The sequence below is a fragment of the Dermacentor silvarum genome, chromosome 4 (genome assembly GCF_013339745.2).
Source record: "Dermacentor silvarum isolate Dsil-2018 chromosome 4, BIME_Dsil_1.4, whole genome shotgun sequence".
In the NCBI taxonomy this organism is placed as follows: Eukaryota; Metazoa; Arthropoda; class Arachnida; order Ixodida; family Ixodidae; genus Dermacentor; species Dermacentor silvarum.
In genome coordinates, this window is record NC_051157.2 from 1,085,920 (window position 1) to 1,098,441 (window position 12,522).

The following is a 12,522-nucleotide window of genomic DNA, read 5'->3' on the forward strand; positions in this document are numbered from 1 at the left end:
TCCATTGGATAGTAATTACTAACCTGCATAACCAACGGTGGTGTTAGCTGCATGTCAGCCACCGTGCCGGCTCCAAATCCCTGGAAGCCAAAGTGCTGCGCGTTTAAGTAGGTTCGGTTGATGTCACGTGGCCCTCGATGCTCAGCAGAGACTGGTAGTTCATCGTCGACGAGTGCCTCATCCAAACGGTGTTGTAAGCCGGTGATAACTGGCAATCCGCTGTTGAACTTGGTTGTCGCCATGGCCCATCTGATTTCACTTGATGAAGACAATTTCGGCGATAGTGGGAGCAGTGCCCATTCATCATCCACGCCAAGCAGGATCGCTGATCCGATTGCAGTAAGGACCTGCATAACCAACAGTGGTGTTAGCTGCATGTCAGCCAGCGTGCCGGCTCCAAATCCTTTTTTCCCGCCAGGCAGTAATTTTTGAACGCGCTCCAAAGTTTCGCAATCGTTACAGTAGAAAGCAAAAATGGCTGTCTCCGAGAGCGACGCACACGCCTCAAAAGATTGCAGATCTTGTGATTCTGCTACATCTGCGGCTGATTTTATCGATGGATCGTGCAGCAGCGAGTCTGAGGATGCTGCTTTTTCGTCGGACTTTGACTCTGAGAGCGATGATGACGCAAGCCAGCCCAGAACATCGGTGGCTGCAGCCTGGCACGCCCAACTGTAGTGCTTGCAGTTCAATTTTTGTAGTGGAATACCTGCTCAATGAAAAATTTTAATTTTTTTCGGAGATGGTGCCTATTAGAGGGCAATACATTTTGGATGTCGTGCTTGTACTTTTGTGTGATGCCTCACTTCTGCAGCCAGGTGTCTGTGCCTGCCACCCGCCATGGTTGCTTATTGACTATGGTGTTAGGCTGCTAAGCATGAGGTCGTGGGATCGAATCCTGGCCACGGCGGCCGCATTTCGATGGGGGGAAATGCAAAGAACATCTGCGTACTTAGATTTAGGTGCACCTTAAAGAACCCCATTTGGTCCAATTTATTCCGGAGTCCTCCACTACGGCATGCCTCATAATCAGATTGTGGCTTTGGCACTTAGCACCCCATAATTTGATTTGTCTGTGCCTGCCCAAGGGGCCTAGTTAACAGTGTGTATGATGAGATTCTCGCTATTAAGGGGTGGTATGATAAATATTGTTACGAGATATTGTGACGATATGATAAAAGAGTCAGCGTGCGATGTGCTTGGTCGTGGGTACAAGGTGCTGATGTGTGAAGTGCCTTGCTGCGGGTCTGAGGAGTCTGCACTCGATGTGCTTAGTTGTGCATTCAGATGCTCGAAATGTTTAGCCGTGGGTCTGAGACGTCCACAAATGGAGGGATTGGCCATGCTTCTGCGATGTCCGCGTCGCGCCCATTTTGGCCCTCATCGAGATTACGGTGGTCGAGACTTCGAGAGCTTGCAAAGTGCACAGAGCAGAAGACACCCCTACGGAGTGAGCGCTGGACCAATGGCGAAACGTGCTGGAGCCACGTGGTGGGCACGGCCAAACGGTGACTTCAGAATGAACTTCAATCATTTGCTTTTTGTGGGCTTGTTTCTGTGTGGAGGAATTAGCTGAAGTGGTAAATTTGAACTCGGAGCAATGCTTTTAAAGGGACACTGAAGGGAAAAAATGATTTCTTTTGTATCATTAGATTATCCTTCCACAATACCGAAAACACCACTCTAATCGAGAGAAGCTGCTTGGTGAGCCATAAAGAAACGAAAAACACAGAATGCGAGTGGCGATGCTACCTTGAAGTTACCGCGCTAGCTCACCGTGACGTCATGGACTTTGACAGCGTCTTCTATGCCTGAGTTAATTCTTTAGTGGTAAGGATTGACTACACTGTGTTCTAAAGGAGCCCAAAACTGAATGTGGCAAGTTTCGTGGGCTTTTTTACTGAGCCAACTTGGCCCAAATACGAAAAATTACTTTAGAATTCGTGACGACACACTGATGTGCTGACGTTAAGGTTTCTGCGCAAAATTCAAAAAATTAAATTTTGAGCTTCATTTTTCATTACAATAATTGACCTATTGCAGTGTAATTAGCGACAGCAGAGTTTTCAAAGCATACTTTATCAGTCTAAGTTGATTTATTGTTTTGCTTTAGTGTCCCTTTCACAATGGAGCTGTTTAAGGTCGAGGTTGATCCCTACGTAGCGATGGTGTTTCAGTTTCGAGCGAAGTTGAGAGAGTGTGAAATGAGGAGATGAGCTGCAGAGAGAGAAAGAAAGAGAGACAGAGAGTGAGAGAAATAAAGAAATTAATGGAACAAAATAAACTTTCTTCGCGAGGCGGGATTTAAACCCAGGTAACCACGGTCCGAAGGTGAGCGTCATAACCACTATGCTATACACCCACGCTTGCAGAACATGCATTTATGGGAACCATAGGTCCGTTCGATTCGCCTGCACCACTGTGAACCAGTTCACGGCGGTTCACGAGAAGTTCAGAAATTTTGCAGTTCGATTTCTGTGGTGGAGGCACAGCGCGACACTCAAAACAAATGTCAAGGTGCAGACGTGGTGCAGGCGTTATGTTATGTCCGACTAATATGCACGGATTGCGTAAGTTTGAGAGGTCCTGAACTATAGGTATGATTGCCTTCTGGGGCGTAAATACACACCACACTTGCGTAGATACATCCGACGTGCATAAGCGGTGTTTTAACGGTGATCGCGCCCGTGTGCTGTGTCGTCTGCTGCGCTTCTGCCGCGCACCTGTACGCCTGCACCAAGGTGGCACCGACAGTGGAGTGGGTGCAGCAAAACCATGAACCAGCCCTGCACCTTTCCTGCACCTTTTGAAACGAACGGCGTGGTTCAGCGGACGCCATTGCTGCACTGCTGTAACGAATGGCAGGGTGCAGCACCTCGTGAACTGGTTCAGGCGGTGCAGGCGAATCGAACGTACCTCATATGATTGCATTGTACCGACGATAGTAACACAACTTGCTATGGGCGAGAGAAAGAGAAAATGAGAGAAAGACACACAGAGAGAGGAAAAGAAAGAGAGATACAGTTAAACCTGCTTATAACGAACCTCCATATAACAAATTCCTGGATATAACGAAGTTTTTCTATTCCCCGCTGTTACTTCATAGAAGCACATGCATTTGAGACCTCTACGTAACAAAGTGCCAGCGAGAGACCCCCTCGAGATAATGTATTTTCTCCTCCGACAACCTAGAGATTTTGGGGCTGCCCCAAATTTTGTCATTTTTGCGCGAGCAGCAACCGGAAGCACCTTCTCCGCTGCGACAGAATGCGAAGCGAGCGCACGTGTGTGAGGCGGGCCTGCATCCCTCGACCCGGCGAACTTGCTGCCGCGGGCGTGACCTTTTCCCCTCCCTTCATTCAAACCTGATCCTGTCACTTGCTGCAGCTGGCCTAGCCTGCCAAGCCGGCACTCTCTCCTTTTCCAGTTGATGTTGCCGATGCACTGGTACACGCTGTGACACATCACACTCGATGAGTGCGGACACGCGCTGTCAAACACTGGCGGCGTGTCGAAGTGTTGCTGGAGAAGCGAGCGAAGTGACCTTCATGCTGTTGTCTATCGCTTCAACGCAAACTGAGCGCCGAGAACACACAGCACACACAAAGCTACAAGCCGCCGACGCACCTACACTGCTAGACTCTGCCCCAACGCAGATCGCTTTCAAGATACGGCCCGCGCGACCACGCGCCGCCACGCAGTACGCAGTTGATGCCAGAGTACAGTACAACGCCGCCCCGCTAACCGTCCCCCCTCGCTCCCTCGCCGGTGCCTCGAGCGCAACGGAAGAAAGCGCGCTTCCTCCCTGCTTTTCTTGCGCGCGCGAGATTTAGACGCGGTCGTCGGCTCCCCTCGCATGTTTTCACTCGCACAAACAGCATACGGCGTGCGGCAACTGCGTTATTGCCCTTGGACTTTAGGAATATCTATGAGCCAAAACCAATTTTAGGGCCATAACGCATCATAGACACCATCTTTATATAGCAAATACGGATCTCAAGGGCCATACTTTTGCTGGCGGAAACCGAAAATATGTCATGGTTGTCGCCCCCGGCACTTTGGGCGGCCAATGCCATCGTCAGGCCACCAAGCCAAGCGACATGAAAAGTCAAAATGGGCGCTCGGGCCGGTGCGGGGTGGCAGTTGGCAACGTATGATGCGGGAACGGTCTCACAGTTGCGACGCAACAGCGGGGTTACCAATGCATTTGGTTCTATGGGAGCTGTGCCGGGACCGGCTGAAAACGACGTAACAGCCGGGAAAACGCAGCCCCAGGAAACGTAACAGCGGGGTTCTACTGTAACGCTATACGATGCTATGACGCTATCGTGACGCTCGCTCCCGTTTCCGATGCCTCGCGCTTGTGCGAAACGACACGCGTCCACGCATCCGGTACCTGGTGTGACATTCCAAGGATAAGTGCTTCGACGAAAACGGAAAACGGGTGCGTGTTACAATTGAGGGCTCGTTAGAATCGAGTAAATACGGCAAGCGTTTCTTTTTGGAATTTTCGTGCCGAACCTGCATATAACGAAATCCTCTTTATAACGAAGTTTTTCGGGAATTTCGTTGTATGCAGGTTTAACTGTAGAAGGAAAGAGAGACAGGTGGTCCGCAGGCGACACCCACTACGCTATGCACCCACGCTTGCAGATCTCCGCTGTTTCATCAGATTTCACAAGCGTGGAAGTGGCTTAAGTTTTTTTTCTGACAAGACTAAAATGGCGGATCTCAGTTGTGCTGTTCCGAAGAGATTGCTTCATGAAATATGCTCTTCTTTCGCGATTTCCATGATAAATTTCGCTATCTTGGCTAATGCAATAAATTTTTAGAGCGCTTTTACGTGTTTCTTAGTGAAAATAATTTGAGATCAGTTCAAAAATGTTATAGAAAGTGAAAATTTGATTTTCGATAGCTCGGTATATTTTTTGTTATGTTTTGTGATGCAAAAGCCCCTTTGTGGGATATATGCAAATTTTGCCTTGTCTTCACAGCAGTGAAAATTTTTCCTAAATGTGTGACTTCATGGCAGCATTTGCCGTGCTGCCGTGAAGCCTCAGTTTCGAAACTCGTCACTCGTGTTAGCCCAGTGCACATGCGATGCCTAAGGCAGCGTTGCACGTGAATCCTCCATTCAGTGAGCTTCTTTTAAATCCAACTCCATTTAAGTTCAAGAAATTTTCAAGCCCCTTTGAGTTCAAATTATTGACTGTATTATTCTTATCTACAACCATGTTATGGTACTTTCTGTATTTTCTTTGTCCTCTTCACATTTGTTCGGCTTCTGTGAAAATTTTTTATGATGGCTTGTGAATTCAGGTTGATGGTTATATGTCAAGTGCCATGGTGGGTTCTGTTAGGGCATTACGTTAGAGGCAGTTGAATTTATTGAATTCTAGGGCAACCATTTTGCTGTGCATGCTTTCATTGAGGCCTTTGATGCAGGGCGACACTCCGCGCATGATGGCTGAGAAGCTCAAGTCTGTCTGGATAGAAGAGCGCCTCTTGGAGGCGGAAGCAGCTCAAGCAGGTGCTCGAGGTCATTTCCTGGTGCGCATTGTTCGAGACAAGGTGCTTTTCTTTTGTTCCTAATTGTTAGCATAACACTGTGTAGTTAAACCACACTTAAGTGATTTTCTATTTAATGACAAAATGCTTACATAGGATGACCGTTTCACTCTATTTGGCAAAATGACGTCCAGGTGACTAGGAGCAAGTGTTAACTTTCCAACCTGCTCTGTAACAGTTTACTACCATTGCCAGAGCAGACACTTTGGGTTGGCATCACCGCAGTAAAGTGCAAGTAGTGAAACATCTGTTTAACTTGTCAAAACATGAACAGCACCACAACTGACTGTCTCGTGACTTGGCTTGATGTTAAGCACTTACCGCATATCAGTAGCTTAATTGTATTCCTTGCTGCCTTGCTGACCTAAACCTTTGCTTGTTTATTTCTACCGATCCTTCAAAATTGTCGCAGTTGTGGACTGTGTAATCCTTGGAAGTGCTTGTTTCCCGTCAGGGAAATTTACACTACTTGTGAAGCTCTTCGTGGATGTGTCAAGATGGCTGCAGAAAGAAGGATGAATTTTTCATCCACAGGCAGTGGTGACGTGGATTTACAGCCAATGTTGCTACACATATTGCAGCAATTTCTGGCGTCATTGATTATAATACTTATGATGTGTTATATTTCTTTTCAGCGTTTTAGCTTGCATTTATGCTTAAAATTCTGGTTTTGGAATTTGTTATATTGAACACTTTATGTTTACGAACAAGGATGGCAACACTTTGCTCGTCATGCTCGAATAATGCAGGATATTCAAAATGTCGTCATCTATCGACTTGACGCCATTCGCTATTCGCCATCTTGGTAACGGCGTGGCAGAATGAAGCTGTTGGCTAGCTAATAAACTGTTGCTAGCATAGCTACTCGCATAGCTGCTGATTTCACCCAAGTTCCTTGGTGCCCTTGCTGCTGTAAGCAAAGCAAGTGATCTGTGGCAACAATCTACGCTAGTTTATTTTCAGTAGCGGGCACAAAAAGCTGAGCTAATAAAATATAATCCACATGCTATACAGCAGTACGTTGACATCGACATTACAGACCGGGTGCTGCTGTTGGCAGGTCTTGCACTTAACTTGTATTTCATGTTCTCTTTTGTCTTTAATGTGACTAGTAAAATGGTACTCAACTTACCGTCTTTTCGAATAACTGAAAAGCAAATTATTTCTGTCACACTTTTCTCATCACCTCGCGCTTTGTTTCCGTATGAAGAATTATTTAAAAAATGTCTCTTTGGCATGCGACTGTGGCATTTTTTGTGTGTGGAGCCACAGCTTTTTTTTCATAAAAATTCACTGTGAAGTTTTAAATAACTTCCGTGGCTGCAATACCTGTGGAAATTGAATAAAAAAACACCTCGCTGAATTTTGCGGCACACATTTTGTAAAAATATTTTTCTGATACTTATAGTGAAATGAAAAACTTTTTAGAAGAGAGCAGAATGTTTAGGAAAATTGTATTTTAATTCGTACTGAAAAAAGTATGTGGTTTGACACATTAGTATGCCTATAGCGCTTTTATCATTGTCATTTATTAACTGAAAATTTGAGACAGCTCTACAAATTTATTGAAGTAGGTTTTGTCAAGCTGGGAAAGAGTGGTTACTAGGTTACATTGCTTCACAGCAGCGCACTAACGGTAGAGATAGACAAGGCTGCTTGATCCGCAAGCTGCTTCCCCACGCGTGTTCGTTCCGTACTTTCCTTTAGGATTAAGCTGCCTTGTGTTTTTCTGTTTTAGGCCTTTGTATTGAGACGCCGCGCTAGTAAGCTTAGTCGTGCACTTACAGGGTTGCTCGTTATTGCGCTGTGCTTACAGCCTTGGGCCTCTGTGAACCGTCAAGTCCTCAACGCGTAGGTATAAAAGCAATGCGAGAATTGAACAGTCCACAGAGTGCGAGCGAGAACTTATTATGTGCTGCGGTGAATGGAAGAAAGCAGCGCATGCTGGTGCCAATAAAAATGTGAAACAAAAAAAGAACTAAGTCTTGGCATTCAACTTGCCGATCATGTTTGTCTGCCGTTTTCACGAGACATGCGTGTGCGACCTGACTAGTGAAATTTCAGCTCGCACACCCGATGTGAGGATATAATACGAACAGAGTAACCACACTTTTCTTTAGTTGTGTGCAAGGAGCATGATTTATCAGCTTAGATGAACAGCACACATTACTGGAGCTTCGAATTGTTTCACATGCAACTCTTTCTTTGCAGGGGCAACGAAACGAGCATTTATTGCAATGCAAAATGGTTTTAGAGGCTTGACATGAATGGAAGAGTAAATTTTCAGGACACTTAGCTCAGGTTCGAAGCACACATCACTGCACAAGAGATTTGGCTCAGGTTTTGTTTTTGAAGAAGTACACTTCTTGTGAATGCCGCTGTGGGGGCTTTGGCGTTGCGCTGCTAAGCTTGTCGGGGGAATGCCTTGGCACACCGAGCCCCACGCCCGCCTACCCCTCAACCGCGGTCCGGTACAAGCTCGAGGAAACAATAGCACTCGGAAAGCATTTATTACGACTGCAACTAACAATTCGAGCAGGCCAGCTAGCCATAGTTGAGATCACTCAGGGTTCCCTCGAAGAGAATAATATGCTAGGTAAAGAAGGGCTTCTGACTTACCAGCTGGGGATATGGGCTGCCGTGCGCAGCAGAAACGTGGTTGACTAACCACGTGTGGGAGATGGGAACGGCGGCGGAGACTTCCACCCTTGCCGCTTGTTGGTGACCAAAGAGACTCGGGCAATGTCTGAGGGATCTCACGTGACACACCCGGTGGCGCTGATAGTGCTTGCGATTCCTGTGCGGTGCCCGCGAAAGGAGTTTCCCCTCTCCCCAACCTGCCAGGCGCGTGTGCGCCCGACGTGACATTCGCAGCGCATGTGACGGTCATGGGACCCGAGGATTCCCACAAGCTCAAGGGCGTGGGATCAAATCCCAGCTGCAGCAGCCACGTTTTGATGGAGGCAAAATGCAAAGAACACCCATGCACTGTGCATTGGAAGCATGTTCCTCAGTGGTCAAAATTAATCTAGAGGCCCTCACTTATGTGTGCCTCATAGTGATATTGTGGTTTTGCTGTGTAATGCCCCAGAATTTAATTTTTTTATTTTGTCAATGCCATCTGGATCCAACAGGGCAAAAAGCAGCTTGCATGGCTTCGTAGCAGCACTGAGAGGTTCACCTTTTTTTAATCGCTGTGGTTGTTGCAGTCCTGAATAATGGCACCGGGATGATTGCCGAACGTCGGAACGTACAGCCACCTCACACCGTTGCCAAGATGGCCGAGACAGCCAGTGTTAACAGATCACTCGGAATTGAAATAGTATACAGCGACAGCACAAGTTGGTGGGGATACGGGACAGGAACAAAAAAGACAACTGAAAGGTCACACAGAACTGTACATCTTTCTCTGTATTCGAAAAGGTGATGAGCACATGGAAAATGCCAGCCATGTAATCTGCTAAGGGCCATTCCAGCTGTGGTGTTCACATTTTAGTGAGGATTGCAAATACCACCAAGTTTATGGTGCATATTAGAGAAATACAACCTCTTGCTGTGTCCTTATTCACTGGCGTCATTCTTTTTCTTTTTTAAGGCGAAAGCCTTAGATGGCTCATGGTTTAAAAAATTTGTTGTCCGGCACCAAAATTCATGGTGCTTGGTACTACCCTGGTGCCACTAACTAAGGTTGTGTGTTCAAGTACCTTAATTAACTCTACCTTAATAAAGGTAGAGTTAATTAAGGCACTCGAACCTATGCCCGTTGGTGGAAGCCGAACCACCTTTGGTGGGAGAAAACAAGCAATAGGAAGTAAGAACGCATTCGAACAAGAATGTCAAGTAATTTAATGAATGTCTTGTGAGCGCACAGGCTTTCGCCTTCATCCGCATTAGCGTATGCTACAGAGACTGCCAACTTTTTTTTTTTTTTTTTTTTACAGACATTAAAGTATTGGGCCATGTTCAGCTCTCCATTTGTGGCCTTCTACGCTGTTGGCCTCATCTTCGACAGCCAAGAAACTTATCTAGTCAAGTTTGGTCTTCTATTTATTATGGGCCTAGCCACCATGTTCCTTTCCAAGTGAGTAAACATGCAGGTCTTTCATTTGGCATCCATCTCAACTTGAATGCTTTGCTTTTCAACAAGTTGGTCTTTGTAGCATTTTGCTGCATTGATCTTACATGAACCCCGGGGATACTTACGAAATTCATTTGGGTACTACACTTCTTGCCATTTTGTTTTGTTTCTCCCAAATTTGGCTTGATGAGGCCATGAACTATGTACTAATACATTGGTGGTGTTACATTCATGTTAGAATCTCTTGCAAGACAGTATAATAATCAAAAAAAGAGTTAGCATTTGCATTTATGAGCGATGTTGCAACACTTTCATACGAAAGAACAATTACTAGGGTATTTTCGGATATAGGCGGTGTCAAAAGCCCATAGGGAGGTGCCCTCACGATATAAAATCCTAAAGGCTATGCTGTTGCACGTTAAATGTGCCGGATGTGATTGCGAGAGCTGAAAACATGTCATAGACGTTGGGTTTTGGACAATACGTTTGAGTGTTATGCTATTCGGTATTTGCTTGAGACCAAATTTCAGTCCTCAGAATGATGAAAATCACTTTGAAAACGTATGATCAACGGTTTTGGTTTCCATGAGCAAGTTACATTACCATTGTCATGGCTCATAGCCAAGGCATGCCAAAAACTATGCCACCACTCAGCCAATGTGCCACCGACTGACTTTTCAATTTCATTTCATTTATTTACCTTAAAGACCCCATGAGGGGGTTTTACAGTATTGAAGTTTTGGATTATGTATGGCGTCTTGCTCAATTTTTCTGGTATCATTTGCACGCACGGTGTTGTGCAATCTGTAATGTGGTGCCGTTCTGGTTGTCCTCTGTATCCTCGCTTTCTTAGGCAACCAAACTGCAACTTGTCAACGCCTGGCAAAACAGCACTGAAAAGTCCTAACAGCCAAGGCAGTGTCGCCATTACGAAAATTTCCCAAAACCGTTGCGACAAGCTGGCCGCTGATCGAGTGGCTCAGTGGTAATCGCACCAGAGATTACTCGCACGGTGTAGACTCAGGGTTGTAGAAACGGCGTGTGGGTCTGCAGGCGATCGTGGGCTATTAGCTGTAAACTACAGCGTGCATTAAGTTCCTCTGTGCACTTACTGGACGGCGTTTAAGTAGGAAGCACCAAGCCTAAACTGCCTGTGTCACACATTCGCCGTAGTGAATGTCGCATGCATCATCAGCATTTAAAAGAACCTCGTTGACGTGCGCCACACCTCAGGTCATGTGGTGGGCGAACGCGAAATGCGACCACCATCATGAAATACAGGTATACTGAACCACAACACTGAGCAAAAGTGTTCAAATAAATTAATTCTGTAAATAAATTTGACTTAAACTTTAACCTCTTTCACTTATTTCATGATTGGCTTTACCCCTGCAACACCGCATGGTGGCGCAGGCGTTCCCTCACTTTTCTTTTAATTTTATTTCTTTACTGAGGATAAAACGAAATCCATACTGCTGGCGTTGTAAAGAAATCTTTAAAGTTATCTTTTTGCATGAAAGTAGTCCCATTACAATGGATCCGCATGCAACATACTTTCGGATACAACAGATTATTCTTTATTTGGTCTTCTGTCTATATTAACCTGACAGCATTAAGCGCCCTGAGTCACAGAAAATCTGGTGTTGGTGTTGGCATTACTGGCGTTCTCCATCTGAGAAAAATCATCCTGAACTATGTATCCCCCATGCAGGCCTTCCACGTGGCTTGTAGGTGTTACTGCTCTAACTGAATAACTCAAAGTATAATGCGTCGGAAAATTCGTGGAGCACGAATTACACACAACCTTCAGACATGATAGCGTTGGACTGTAATTTGAATATATGAGAAGACCTAATTCTGTTACATGGAAACTCAAACACAAACCCCTTTTCCAGCTGCCATTAGAGGTCTGTCTTAGTGCTTTTGGGATGCCTGTACACTAACTCCTGGATCGGCCCACACAAGAGGCTGCGCTTCTACCAATCACAGAGCGGTGCGTTCCTTGCAACACCATTTAGATGGCGCTCACCTCCGCACAACCGCGACAACGGTGGTGTGCACCCACCATGCGGGGGAAAGAAAAAAAAAAAGAACCAGAAGGTTCGCTTTCGTGCATAGCTTTCGCTGCCAGCGTTTCCCAATAAACATTATGGTTACATACCGTATATACTCGTGTAAGGGCTGCACTTTTTTTTTCGAAATTTTTGCTTGGTGCGGCCCTTACACGAATCAGGCCGACGACAGCTCACCAAAGGTCTATACTGTTTCCGCAACTGTAGCCATGTGCAAGAGAGTCACAAATGTCATGCCAGGAATGTTTTTATTACGATTCCATGTCGCTATCGCTGTCCTCGCCCTCGAAAGAGCTTGCCTCGGCGTCTGCATACCCCCAGAAACGATCATGCTCAGTACCTTCCGTGCTGTCCGAAATTCGGCGGATAGAGAGCTGGTTCCGGTTCATAAACCACGTAGCCCACCCTCGACTTGCCTTGAATTGTGCCTGGGGTATTTCCATGTGGCGAGCAATGTTCAGGGCTTTCACGCGTACCATGTCAGTTGATACAGCGTAGCCGTCAATTTAAGTGTCGATGACAAATTTGACGAGTTCGCCTTCGAGTTCCGGGTATTTGCACTTCTTGCCGCGAAACGCCTTTGGGCTCCTGTTGGTAGCGGCGGGGGCATCTTTCTGCTTTATCCAGTAACGCACTCGCTTCTCGTCGACATCGTACTTGCGTCCAGCTTCTCGCTTGCCGTGCTCCTCGGCATATTCAGTCACTTGCAGTTTAAATGAAGCAGTGAACGATCTCAAATGCCGGCCCATTTTTCTTCACCTGCGCTGGCTCAAACAGGGCTCACTACTACTGACGGAGTGACAC

General features: G+C 46.2%; 1 protein-coding gene across 2 annotated transcripts in view; it reads left to right on the top strand.

Annotated features, from left to right (window-relative positions):
• LOC119449332 (palmitoyltransferase ZDHHC17) overlaps positions 1-12,522 on the top strand; it is a 280,445-nt gene that overhangs the window by 71,023 nt on the left and 196,900 nt on the right. For both annotated transcript variants that reach the window (XM_049666736.1, XM_037712500.2), the window contains exons 6-7: positions 5,446-5,571; positions 9,510-9,649. In XM_049666736.1, the coding sequence (XP_049522693.1) occupies positions 5,446-5,571; positions 9,510-9,649 (266 nt within the window). The remainder of the gene's footprint in view (positions 1-5,445; positions 5,572-9,509; positions 9,650-12,522) is intronic.